At 36.2% G+C, this 12,852-nt stretch overlaps 2 protein-coding genes across 5 annotated transcripts in view; one reads left to right on the top strand and one right to left on the bottom strand.

The window, feature by feature from the left end:
• LOC120775670 (eye-specific diacylglycerol kinase) overlaps positions 1–12,852 on the top strand; it is a 242,124-nt gene that overhangs the window by 134,148 nt on the left and 95,124 nt on the right. The gene's annotated exons all lie outside the window — the stretch shown is intronic.
• Positions 6,528–9,026, bottom strand: LOC120775679. The gene is made up of 2 exons (XM_040105971.1): positions 7,898–9,026; positions 6,528–7,824 (listed from the first exon to the last, which is right to left on the bottom strand). Exons 1-2 carry the CDS (start codon positions 7,967–7,969, stop codon positions 7,315–7,317), a joined length of 582 nt encoding a protein of 193 aa, XP_039961905.1. The 5' UTR covers positions 7,970–9,026; the 3' UTR covers positions 6,528–7,314.

Here is a 12,852-nt window from a genome sequence, read left to right as displayed (position 1 = left end):
CTGAATCAAAACAAGAAGCTAAAGAGTGGTGTGAACCTGGTTGTTCGGCTTCGAAACGAGTTTGTGTCTGAAAATCGGCCATAAAGGTTATGGCATCAATTTTTTGGGATGCGAGAGGAATTTTGTTTGTGGATTACTTGCAAACTGGTAAAACAGTTAATTCTGAACATTATTGCAACCTTTTGGAAAAGCTACAGGAAAAAATTCCTGAAAAAATACCCGGTTTACAGAAAAAAAATCCTTTGTCAACAAGACAATGCACCGTGTCAAAAGATCATAAAATCCATGAATTAAAGTTCGAATCGTTGGAGCATCCACCGCATTAACCAGATTTGGTCCCCAGCGAACAGTTTTGCTTAATAACTTATTAGATAATTTTTATTCGTCAAATTTAGTACATACATAGCATTCCCATGGCGTCTTATCTTGAAGTTGGTTGATAGTTGCATTTGTTTGAAAACTATTCCCAAACGGTTTATTTGATATTAAAAAAATGTTTCGATATAAAACTTTACATCTCCGAAGAGGGGTGAAAACCCTTTTTCTTAGCATTATACCAAATATGAGAATCACAGTCCTTTCTTATGCCACTTATGCTTGTTAATTCGATTAATTAAAAAGTACTAAAACCGCCTAAAGTTTAATCATTTGCCTTGGATGTACTCTTCCAATGCTAATTAGTAGATTTATGGTTTTTCGCTTGGTAAAAAAAAATAAAAATCAAAATAAATAATGTGTATGTGCCCGCTTGTAATTCTGCTCGGGTATTTCCACAGCCACATGCAATAATAAATGCCAAATTTCAAATGAAATGTTCATGCAAAGCAAGCAGAGATCAAAATATTTGGAGTGAAGACGACCGACTGAGAGTTGACAGGATACATGTCCCCACAGAGGGGAATACTACGAGTCACAAACTCAACTGCAACAAGAGTAGTTTAGCAGACACACAGAAGCACGATAGCACAGCACTACATGCACACACACACACATACAACACAAAGCTGTTGATATTTTGTAATTGGCAAGGCAATTGTGGTAACCAAATAGTTGTACTCAGTTCGTATTAGACACAAACACATACATGGCTGCCCCCAAAACACACACACATACGCAATGGTGGAAGTATGTAAGTGCTCATGTGTGTGTTTTATGAAAATTTATGATTTTAGGTGTAGAATAATGTCAGAGTTTTAATGAGTTGCGTAGAACCATAAAAAGGCAGCGCCTTTCGCTTCGCCATTTCGCCCAAACGAGAGTGCAACAAATGCGAGCTGTGAAATTAGCAAAATAATGAGGTCATTACAAAGTTTGGACGTTGGGGAATGCGATGGTAATGAGAGAGGCAGTGCTAAACAAGAATTTTAATGGTTTCTACCGCAAAAAGTGCCACCAACTAGAAGTGAGGCTTATTAGAAAGATGATAAGTGGAGTCACTACAAACTGATTTCACTGTAGCCTCCCACCATTTTTTCGTTCTTTTTTGCTATCTATCTCGTGGCACGCATATTTTGCGTTGCAAAAAGCTACACTTTCTTTTCTATTTCCTCTAATGGCGTTTGCTTAGTTCCTCCACAATGATGAATATACTTTCACGCCTACACAGACCTACTAAACACACACTTATCGCGATATTTGTGCAATTATGAAAAAACACTTTAGTATTCGCATTTGTACGTTGTTTTCGGACATTTCATGTGTTAATTACGCAGCAGAAATGCTTCCGCCTTAGGCGCATGCTGATATAATTATTATTTTGCTCATCCCTTTTTTCGGAGCGGTTTTTCATTAGCGTAATTTAGGCGTTTTAATGGACTTTACGTGCGTTGCAGACATAAATATCATTTCATGCGAGCAAATACAGTCGTACATGCGTGCGTTTCTGAAAGTCATACATATGGTACAAGCGTTCACACACATCCAAACACGCGCACAAACGTTTCACACAGATACTTGCGTTCTTAAATGTATTTAAAATATTTTAAATATAAAATTATAGAAATTAAATAAAATATAAAAATAAACTAAATTAAATTCAAAAATTGGGTTTTGATGGGAGATAATTAACCCTTGGAGCATAGGGGTTGACTGTCTTTCTGTAGTCGAGAACCCACCTAATGTACATTGTTATATAATATGAAGAAACTCTGTACTTTTAATATAAACATTTAATTTAATTTATTCATTTATATGGTTTTGTGATGACTAATATGGGAGAATGCAGCTAGAAGTAGTTAACTCAAGTGAGAAAAGTTCTCTGAGCGGTGTCTACGCCAATAAAGAATAAGACAAATAATATTTTTGTGACACATCCTTACGGTAATTTGAAACTGAAAGTACAATCACTTATCTTTTCTTTTGGAACGAAAATAGTGCTCATCATTCATATGTAACACCCATTTTCCAAAAGTACTCGAAAATAGTCCATTTCATTATCTAGCGTCTATATAAAACATATGCGGATTTTCGTCTTTCCAATTGTCTCTATATTGAATATTTCGAATAGCATCTAAGATATCTTTAACTGTTAATATAAGAATGTTAAGCCTAGAATACTCTGATTTCATACCAAAAAAGAATGTAAACGATCTTTCGCCTTCCTTGGTCCTTAGACTCTGTAGGTATGGGTATTTCAGATCATAAGAAAAACCATTTAAGGCTTCATTGATTTTCAGGGCGTGAATAAAAATATTTTTTACAGTTTTAATAAATTCTATAACATCTCTAGAATATTGTTGTAAATTCTCAAATTGGTTCGAATAATAGTTTTGGAGATATCTACGCACTCGAGATCAGTTATAGAGTTACTTAAAGCTTTAAAGGCGTTTTTCTCGAAATTGTCTTCGAGGTATAACTTAAAAGGTCTTGACCGAGGGATTTTCTTGTTCAATTACAAATACTTAAAATAAAAACGTCGATAAATGTTCACCGAAATTTGGATTTTTTCGTAAAAATGGCTGCCAAAAATACAATTTTCGCTTCTTTGGATTTTCCTTGGTCTAATATCTAGTTTATGATCATATTTAAAATATTTTATTCTTTTCAGCTTTGATGATCCTATAAGGAGCTCTGCTCCTCAACACCTCGTTTCCGAGGGTCTGCCGAAAATGTCGTCGCAATGGCCGAGTTTTGAATATATTCTTTCTGAAAATTTCAAAAAATCTTTGTAAAATGTCGAAAAAAATGTTATTAAAAATATGCAATTTTTTTGCTCGAAGAAATCCATGTAACCTCCTAATGAAACCATATAAGAATACATTGCACTTTAAATTTAATTCAGTGTTAATTTAAAATTTTACAGACCTCTCTAATGCTTACCATTCGCGAGAGTATGCAATGCTCGGTTCTGGCCGAGCTTATTGCTTCAATTATATTTCTTATTTATTATTTTTGCTTTAAATTCTGCCTCGGGTATCATATCTCAAAAATGGCTTATCATGGTACTTCATTAATATCGAATATTTATGTGCATGTAGAGCTGATGGCAGAGGTATAAATTTGCCTTATCATTCAAAATGTCGGCTCAATTATGTAAGCAATATTTTAAAGTGGAATCACCTGTCGAAAAAAGCTCCCATAAATTCCACAGTCGAATAATAAATTCAATGGATTTATTGTTGTATTTTCATAGTAAGCTCCGAGCAATATTCAACACATACACACATACGCACTTTTCATTACTCAATAACGGTTACTGTAAAAATGGTTGCGTTAGCTTTGACAATCGGCAAATAACTGCATGCGAATGACTCGTCCCTTTCCGCTAGCAATCGGTGTAACTACTAAAATCCACCAGTGTTGCCACACGTTTATGTAAGTGCGTGTGTGTGTGTGTAAAGGTATGTAGTGGCGAAAAGTGTGTGTTTCTTTGTGTTAAAGCCAAGATGGTGGCAAGTTTTGCGGAAGCTTCTGCTCTCGACATTTTTCTTCGGTGGAATTTCATGCAAATTTCATGTAATAACCCACACACACACATATATATATATACGCACATAACTGTATGTTAACATACGACACACGTTCGCCGCCACACTTTATGGGTCCTGCGGGTAAATATCTATTTAGCACATGCAGATGTGTGAGTGTGTGTGTGTCAACGGAGCAAACGTGCAAAACATGAGAAAACAAGAAAGTATAAGCATGTATGTATGTACATATATGTGTGTTATGCGCTGGCTTAGGATTTTGGCCGAGCTGGAGTCCTTCTTAGTCAGTCAGACAACTTGCTGATCCAGTGCCCGAGTCGTTACATATTTATACACATGTGTGGTTACATTTGCATTCGAATATTAATACACACACATACATAAGCGCAACAATGGCGTGTGGGCGATTTATGCGTGTTCATGCCGCTGCTTAACATGCACGTTCCATGTTCATGCCCTCCCCACCTCACACTGCCGCCCATCCCATCCAGTCAGTTGAGCGCTGCTGCTCAGCTCTGTGCGTATGTGTGTGTTTGCGTGTTTGTAATGCCCCAGCTTGCCGGTTTCAGTCCCGCTCTGCTCGGTTTATGAAATGTACCATTTTTTGTCTGATTTGAATGTAATTTTCTCTGTTACACTTTATATTTTGTATGCGCGTGTTTTTATGTCTGTGCATGTGGGTGTGTGTGTGCTCCGAACCCTTCACACACATGCATTTCGTGTGAAAGCAGCTCTGGGCTTTATTTCTCCATATTTCGCGCTTTTTATTTGCGACCTCTCTTTTACCATTTGGCCTTCTTTCACTCTGACGGATTCGGTGCTTTTTTTGATTTTAGTTAGCAGTTTTTGCTTTTGCTATATTTTCGTTTTCAGCAACGGTGTGTTATCTTTCGATTTCCATAAGTTAAATTTGTGTTTGCTCTTGTCTCGATTGTCGTCCAAACATGACGGGAATGTGATGTTTTGATTTATTTTTATTATGTTATCAGCTTTCCTGAGAACTACAGCAGTTTTACCAATTTAATTTTAATAAAATAACAATAAGATTCCGAAGAAAGGGAAAACGATTATTTTGCCTTATCATCACTATCATTTGGATTGCCCTGTTGGAGTGGTAGAAATTAGTTTGTACGAATTAAAAACATCATTTTGAAAGCCACTTGGTTCATAAGTAGTATATTCGTTCTCGTTTCGAGATTTTGGGTTCCAGTAAGTTGCACTTATTCTTCTGTAACATGAATCGAACTGTTGCAAGTAGGTAAAAATGGTGTTTTTTCATATCAAATCAGCAAAAATTGCTTCAATGATTTGAAATACTAATTTCGTGTGACGTAGAATTCGACGTTAAATTCAGTCAGAGTCATACATTTTTATTAGACCTCGTAACGAAAATATTGGGTAGCCGAAAGAGTCTTTTCGTATTTTGTGAATAGATGTCGTTTCAGCCGTATATCTCCAATGCTTCTAACCACAGTGTGTCATACCACATACCATATAGTGTTGGAAAGGTGAGATTTTAAGCTTCATTTAGCAAACAACACAAATTAAATTCGGGGAAGTTGAAAGAAAGTTACAGCTGCAAAAATGAGTGAAAATAATGAAGAAATTCGCTGTATTTTTAAATTTTTGTATAAAAAAGGCCACGCAAACCACCATTGAAATTTGTGAAATTTACGAAGACGATGCAGTATCAGTTCGTGTATCATGTGAAAGATGCACCTCCCTTTGGTCGACCTATCGTTGAAAAAGTGGTGAAGCTCAACAAATGGTCGCAAAGCCAGGATTGACGCCTTGAAAGGTTATGCTGTGTGTTTGGTGGGTTTGGAAAGAAATCATCCACTTTGAGCTGCTCCAGGCTGGTCGAACGATTAATTCTACATTTCACTGTCAACAACTGATGAGTTTGAAGCAAACAATCGAAAAAGCGGCCAGAACTGATCAACAGAAAAGGCTTCGTCTTGCACTAGGACAACGCTAGACCACACACATCTTTCATAACTCGGCAAAAACTGGCAAAAGCTTGGCTGGCGAGTTTTGATACATCCACCATATAGTCCTGACCTTGCACCATCGGACTACTATTTGTTTCGGTCAATGCAGAACTCCCTTAATGTAGTAAAGTTGGCTTCAAGAGAAGCCTGTGAAAGTTACTTGTCGCAGTTTTTCGCAGAGAAACCAGAATAGTTTTACACTGATAAAATAATGTCTCAAGCGGATAAATGGCAAAAGTGGTCGACCAAAATGGTGCATATGTGGTTCATTAAAGTTGATTAAAAATATATAAAAAAATAAGTTGAAACTTGATTATAAATACGAAAAGACTTTTTTGACCAACCAATATTAACATCTTTCTATTTGCTGGGAGGCTTCGCTTAAAGGCTTTCAATCAAAAAAAATTCTGATTGAAAAATTGCATGCGCGGCTGCCACACGACAAATTTTACACATATTGAGCAATATTATAGAAAATTAAGTACAAAAATGCATATTTTATCAAAATTTAATTTTTTCAAAATGAATTCAAAAACACTAAGAACATGATTTTGATTAAAACCTAATTAAATCTCATTTTTGTTATTAAACATATAATTTTCCAGGATTCTGGTTTTATGTCTCATTATCATCACAGCGAACAGAAATATTTTTTCGCTTCCTTTTTGTTTTCGCTGGAATATTAACATAGTAAAATCCACCTATGGACGTTGCTAATTAAAAATTCAAAATAATTTTATGCAAAAACAAAAACATTTGCGAACACAGCGTTTGAACCCACAAAGAGCCACAAAAGCCCATGCCGCAGGATTGTGTGCCACACGGGAGCAGCAACAGGCGCGCACTCAGCGGAATACATACGATGAAAACAATGGAATTTTTGCGCTGTGCTCAAAACAGCGGTAATTAGAAAAAATTGCACCGCAAAGTGTGCCGCGGCACGCAGCTCTTACGGCTTTTGTGCAACATGCATCGTGCAAAGTGCAGAATGTTTGCCCTGCATTTGCTTGATTGGCGCTAAAGTCGCGCGGATGTTAGAAAGCCGCCAAAGCAAAAACCAAGAATGCCACAGTACACAACAACAATGCGCCGTTATTATAACAAAAAGTCAGGAAATGAGAAAAGGAAAATAAAACTAATGTTTGCATAATTAAGCTCCCTTGGCGAGCCGTCGGAATTGGGTCACACGCACGGGGATGCAATTCGACATGCAACCCGGCTAATGCCACAGCGCCTTAGTTAAAGAAAAATAAACGCACAATTTTACAAAGATTCCAAAGACTCAAATTTGCTTATTTTCGGAAGACTTTAAACTAACTCGACGAAGAAGTGCAAGTTTTTCAATGCTTTTTTTACAGTTAACTGGTTTTCTGGAATACTCCGAAACAATATGGTATTTAACACGACTTGATAACAGTGCCGTTGATCTCGTAGTGGCATAATTTCTCCAAAGTCTTGTTCGGCCGCTGATCGTAGACCGTGCCGAGCAGTGTGTAGATCGTGTTGGGCCAGTACATGAACTTCAGCATGCCGGTGTCAGGTGGCACGTGTATATTTTTGAAGACATACGTGCCCACCGATAAGGGGCAGTCTAGGCTCATGTTGCCACCACTCTTGGAGAGCAGCTGTTGGGCCACATTGTTGAAGACCCGTATGCGCTTCACATACTTCCAAAACTCACACGTCTTATAGGTGGCGTTGTAGAGCGACTTCGGCGGCTCGATTTTGCCCAGCTGATTGCGTTTGGTGTTCAATTGGAGCAGTTGGAGGTGCCAGGTCGGCGTTGCGACTGCTTTTCGGACGTACGTCGACGCGGTTAAAGTCATATTCTTCTGCCAGTCCATGACAAGTCGGTAATCGGGCGTGTCGGTGCTGCGAAAGCTCAGTATTTTCAGCTGGTAACAGTACTGTGGAGAGAAAAAAATTAAATTTACCCATCGAAAGTATAGGAAAAAATATTTGTAATTAAAAGACGATCACCTGCCACGAGTAGCCGATAAGCATGCAACAGATGAAAAGACACAGCATGTTGCATTGCAATCGTTGTGCCATTTATTACGACGATACTATTGTATTATGGGAATTTTTTCGTTGCTCCACTTTAGTCAATGCTCTTCAATACCATTTGTCAGTAGTAATTTTACACTTGTCCAAGCCATCGCCCACCTGACCCAGACAGACAAGCCTCTTCGCTGGAAATTACTTGCCCTAATGACTTTTAAATGACATGGCTGAGTTGATGAGTGGTTTACTAATTGTTCCCAATTGTTTTGTCATTTCAATAAAACAACAACAACAATAAATAAAAATTATAAAAAATGTTTTAATTGTTTGGTATACAATTCAATTGGGTTTATCTCCGAACACATTCGTCATTAATCAATTTAACATAATTTTTTCATAAAAACGCAAGGAACGCGTTTACCACAAACAACATATTGCCTACGGCAGCGGCAATGAAAATAGTGATGTTGAATTCCTTGTGATATTAGAAACGCTCTATTCTGCCTGAGCTTTAGAACTAAAAAGCTAAGCGCAGAAGCAGATGAGAAAATTCGAAAGGGAAAGCGAACCGTGTATGTTTTAAAGATCGTAGGGAAAATTAGAAATTAATTAATTACATTTTTTAATTCAAGTGAAAATGCCCACATCTAGATTTTCTTATTCAACATAAAAATCTACTTAAAGCACTAAAAAACTACATGATCTCAGTAAATATGGCAACTGTAACTTAAAAGCTTTTCATTGCGATTTTCGCGCTCGTCAGTGTACTTAATAAAAAATGCTAAAACTAAAAAAAATAAAAAAATTATTCAATTTTATATAGCACCCAAAGGAACTTCAAATTGTTAATTTAATAATTTTTGGAGCAATGTAATTGACATATCTACATATATAAAAGAATTACAAATCCCCATTTGATAATAAGATCATATTCTACATTGAACGAGGTGCGTTAAAACAGCAGTAATTTTCATACAAAAAAATTGATTGTGAAACTTCAGGCAGGGCCCCATCAAAATGGAAGTTTAATCGATGTTGGACCTGTTGGAAATTTGTTTCGAAAAAAGCTAATTTTTAAAACTAAAAGATTTTAAGAAGGCTATTATAAATATTTTTAAAGAACTTGCCATCTTTTTGTTTTTATTCATTTAACTGAAACAAATGAAAACAAGAAAAAACGTTAATTTCGGCTGCACCGAAGCTAATATACCCTTCACACGTGCATTTATAGTAATTCGATCTGAACAATTTCTTCGGAAATTAAGCAGTAATTCATGTCAAATTTCGTGAAGATACCACGTCAAATGCGAAAGTTTTCCATACAAGCCCTTGATTCCGATCGTTCGGATTGTATGGCAGCTATATGCTATAGTAAGCCGATCTGAACAATTTCTTCGGAGATTACATTGTTGCCTTATGAAATAATCTATATCAAATTTCGTGAGTATATCTTGTCAAATGTGAAAGTTTTCCATACAAGAACTTTTTTCCGATCGTTCAGTTTGTATGGCAGCTATATGCTATAGTTAACCGATCTGAACAATTTCTTCGTATATTACATTATTATCCTGTGCCAAGTTGTGAAGATACATTGTCAAATGTGAAAGTTTTCCATACAAGCACTTTTTCCGATCGTTCAGTTTGTATGGCAGCTATATGTTATAGTGGTCCAATATCGACGGTTCCGACAAATGAGCAGCTTCTTGAAGAGAAAATGACGTTTGCAAAATTTCAAAACGATATCTTAAAAACTGAGGGACTAGTTCGTATATATACAGACAGACAGACAGACGGACGTGGCTAAATCGACTCAGCTCAGCATACTGATCATTTATATATACATATATACTTTATAGGGTCTCTGACGCTTCCTTCTGGGTGTAAATATTAAACCTTGTATGTAGTATATTAACAACAACGTATCATAAACGAAAAATTATTGCCATAAAAAACTCAACCAAAGAAGGCCAAAATTTAAATTTATTATTCAACACATTCGCCATGGCGAGCAACACAAATAATGTACAGCATGCATATTTTAATGTCTTTTAATGTGCTGCACGCCGATTAATTGCTTTGAACAAATACGAGTATTAATTATCTCGATGCGTGATTTTGTTTTTATTTTATTAATGCCAAACACACAATGATTTTTTGCTTCCCGCTAATTAATCACATAAATTGAAATTCACTGCAAAATGAAAGCGATAAAAAGTAATCCGGAGCAAAACGGCCACATGTCCGCATGTCACGTTTATGAATGCGCCGAACGCTCTGTACACATTCCGTTTCAATCCATTTGATTGATAGATAGGCAATAAAATATTTATTAAATAATTGAAATTATTATTGGGCATTGTGGCGGAATGGCGGAATGGCGATGCAGAGAACAAGCGAAGTGGCCATTTATGCAGACAATAAATAATTGAATGCATCCACTATTATTAAATGAAATGTTGAAAGGGAAATGTCCTTTTGGTTGTTGGGCATACATATCTACATATGTATTTATATGGAAGGGGAAAGTCCGGGCCGGGTGAATAAAATCTCGTTAAGGTTATATATTTTCGCATAACAAATATTTTCATATCAATTGAGTGAGTGAAATTTAAATCTAGCCTTAAATAGGAAATTTAGAAAAGCCTCAACAGCAACGACACCAACATTTGTGGAAAGCTCATTTGTAACACATTGTGACAAAAAAGCACACGGAAATTGTAATTAAATTCCTCGGATAAATGATATTTCCAAAAATGTATTTTCGTAAGTTGGTAGGACTGTCTTTTATTACTATGCCAAATATGTGCGCGTTTACAGCAGAGAGATGGCTAGAGAGCTCGACATATCTCGCCAATCCTTTCGAATAACTTTGGTAGATATTTTGGGTATGAAACGCGTTCTTGCTCGACTCACCCCGATAAAGCTGATTTTTTTTCAAAAAGGTTACCGTAAACAAGTCTCTTTGGACATCATTTCCCTACTAGTTGATCTTGCGAATTCCGATCCCACATTCATGGAGACCATTATAACTGCCGATGAGACATAGGTTTATGAGTTTGGCATTCAAACAAGTCAACACTCACTCATTGTAATGGTATCCGTTTTCAGTCGGACGTAGAGATAAATCAAAATCGCTGAAGGAGCTGAAGACGATCAACCGTGCAGCCCTTTTGTATTTCGGGCTCAATAAGCACGAGCTGTGCCATTTTGATGCACTAGTCGTAGATCTTTTTATTATTGCTATCACGTTTCACCATTTTGTGGTTTCGATGAAGCTACTAATGTCCGTTATGCCTTTTGTAGACATCCATTCAAGGCTTGGTGCTTTATGGACTCCAAGTGTTCTGTGTCGGATCTGCGATGTGGCTGGGCATGCACAGATAAAGTGTAAAATTGTTTCCTTATTCCCTACTAGCTCGCAACCTCGGCAGATGTTCTTGTAGAGCATACCCATTTTGAACGCATGTTCTCCAAATGGCCAATGCCCTGTTATAGGAGCAGTTAGTCTGTAGATACTTTTCCTGGACCTATTTAATAAGTCGTTAGTTCTTTTCTTGTTATATATTGGTCATATCTGCTATATTTTTCTATCTGTTCTGAAAATATAAAACTTACTAACTTTTAAAAAAAATCGGATATTTTGATTGAAAAGTGGGGATTTTTTCGATATGCAGTCAATATCAGGTGAAAATTAAATAAAATACAGTGTGTTAGGTACATAAGAAGGTAAGTTTACACCAAAATTTCGTGAAAGAAAAGATTTTTTATACAAGTTAAAAATAAAATACCCAAGATCTGGGTTATTTGAATGCATCAATTAAATTTTGAGGTTATGTCAAAAATGTAAGTATACATAAGTTATAGATCTTTTCATTACCTACAACGTTGCTGTATGCCTCTTTTGAATAGCAATAGTAATTTTTCCGGCAATCGAGATAAAATTAATCCTTAAAAAATAAAAATGGCCCTTCTCCTTCCTTTTCCCGGCCACAAATCGCCCGTATTTTATTTTTCGTATTTTAACCTAATATGGATTTATTTATTTTTATCATTTTCAAAGGCTTCTGCACTGGTCTAAGATGAGAGTTTTTAATTACCAATATTTTTCGTAGTTCACAAAATAATATTGCATATATATTTTGTAATTTTATTTGAGTATATTTTGGCTATAAATAAAAATATATGGCATCTCATCACCTACTTAACTTTTTAAAAACAGTCAAGTCTCTTGTTAATTTCGTCCAAATTGTATGACTCCGAGGCTGCTCTGTCCTTTTCATTGAATTGAAATTTATTGGGGGAGTTTTTTACTTGGCGGGTTCCAACCGCAGCGCACAGCCCTGGGGAGGGGATGTTTTTTTTGGCCACCCAAAGTATACTTGATCTAAATCCGGAAATCGTGAGCTGCTTGAGCCATAATAATTGTTTCTGAAGACTCCTAAGTGTATGGCGCTCCCAGAACTTTTCTCACTTGCGTGAACTTATATGAACGCATATGAACACATATGAGTATTTGCAGGTTTTTGTCGAATAATGCCATTTAAAATTAAAGTATCTACTTGCTCTCCAAATGATAATCTATTTAATGCTTCAGATAATAAAAGCTATGCCACAAGCACGTAAAATCACACTCCTTTATTGCATAATTCATTTTTGCCTTCGTTCCTGTGTATATAAAAATATACATACATATATACATATGTGCATATATAAAACATAAATATTGGTTTAATATTATCCACAATAGTTTCCACTCGTCGAGGTTTGTGGTTGCCAACAATAGCAGCAACAGCTATTAACCGAATCGGAACTAATATTCATGGTGAGACCGCAAATTAGCTTCCACTCTGACACTTAGAAGCATAGAATGGATTTGTAAATGTGAAAAGCAAAGGAGGGGAAAATTGCTGCATAAAATAAAAGGAGCAACA

This window comes from Bactrocera tryoni, chromosome 4 (assembly GCF_016617805.1).
Source record: "Bactrocera tryoni isolate S06 chromosome 4, CSIRO_BtryS06_freeze2, whole genome shotgun sequence".
Lineage (NCBI taxonomy): Eukaryota > Metazoa > Arthropoda > Insecta > Diptera > Tephritidae > Bactrocera > Bactrocera tryoni.
Note: the sequence above shows the minus strand (reverse complement) of the source record. Positions and strands in the feature narration are given on the sequence as shown.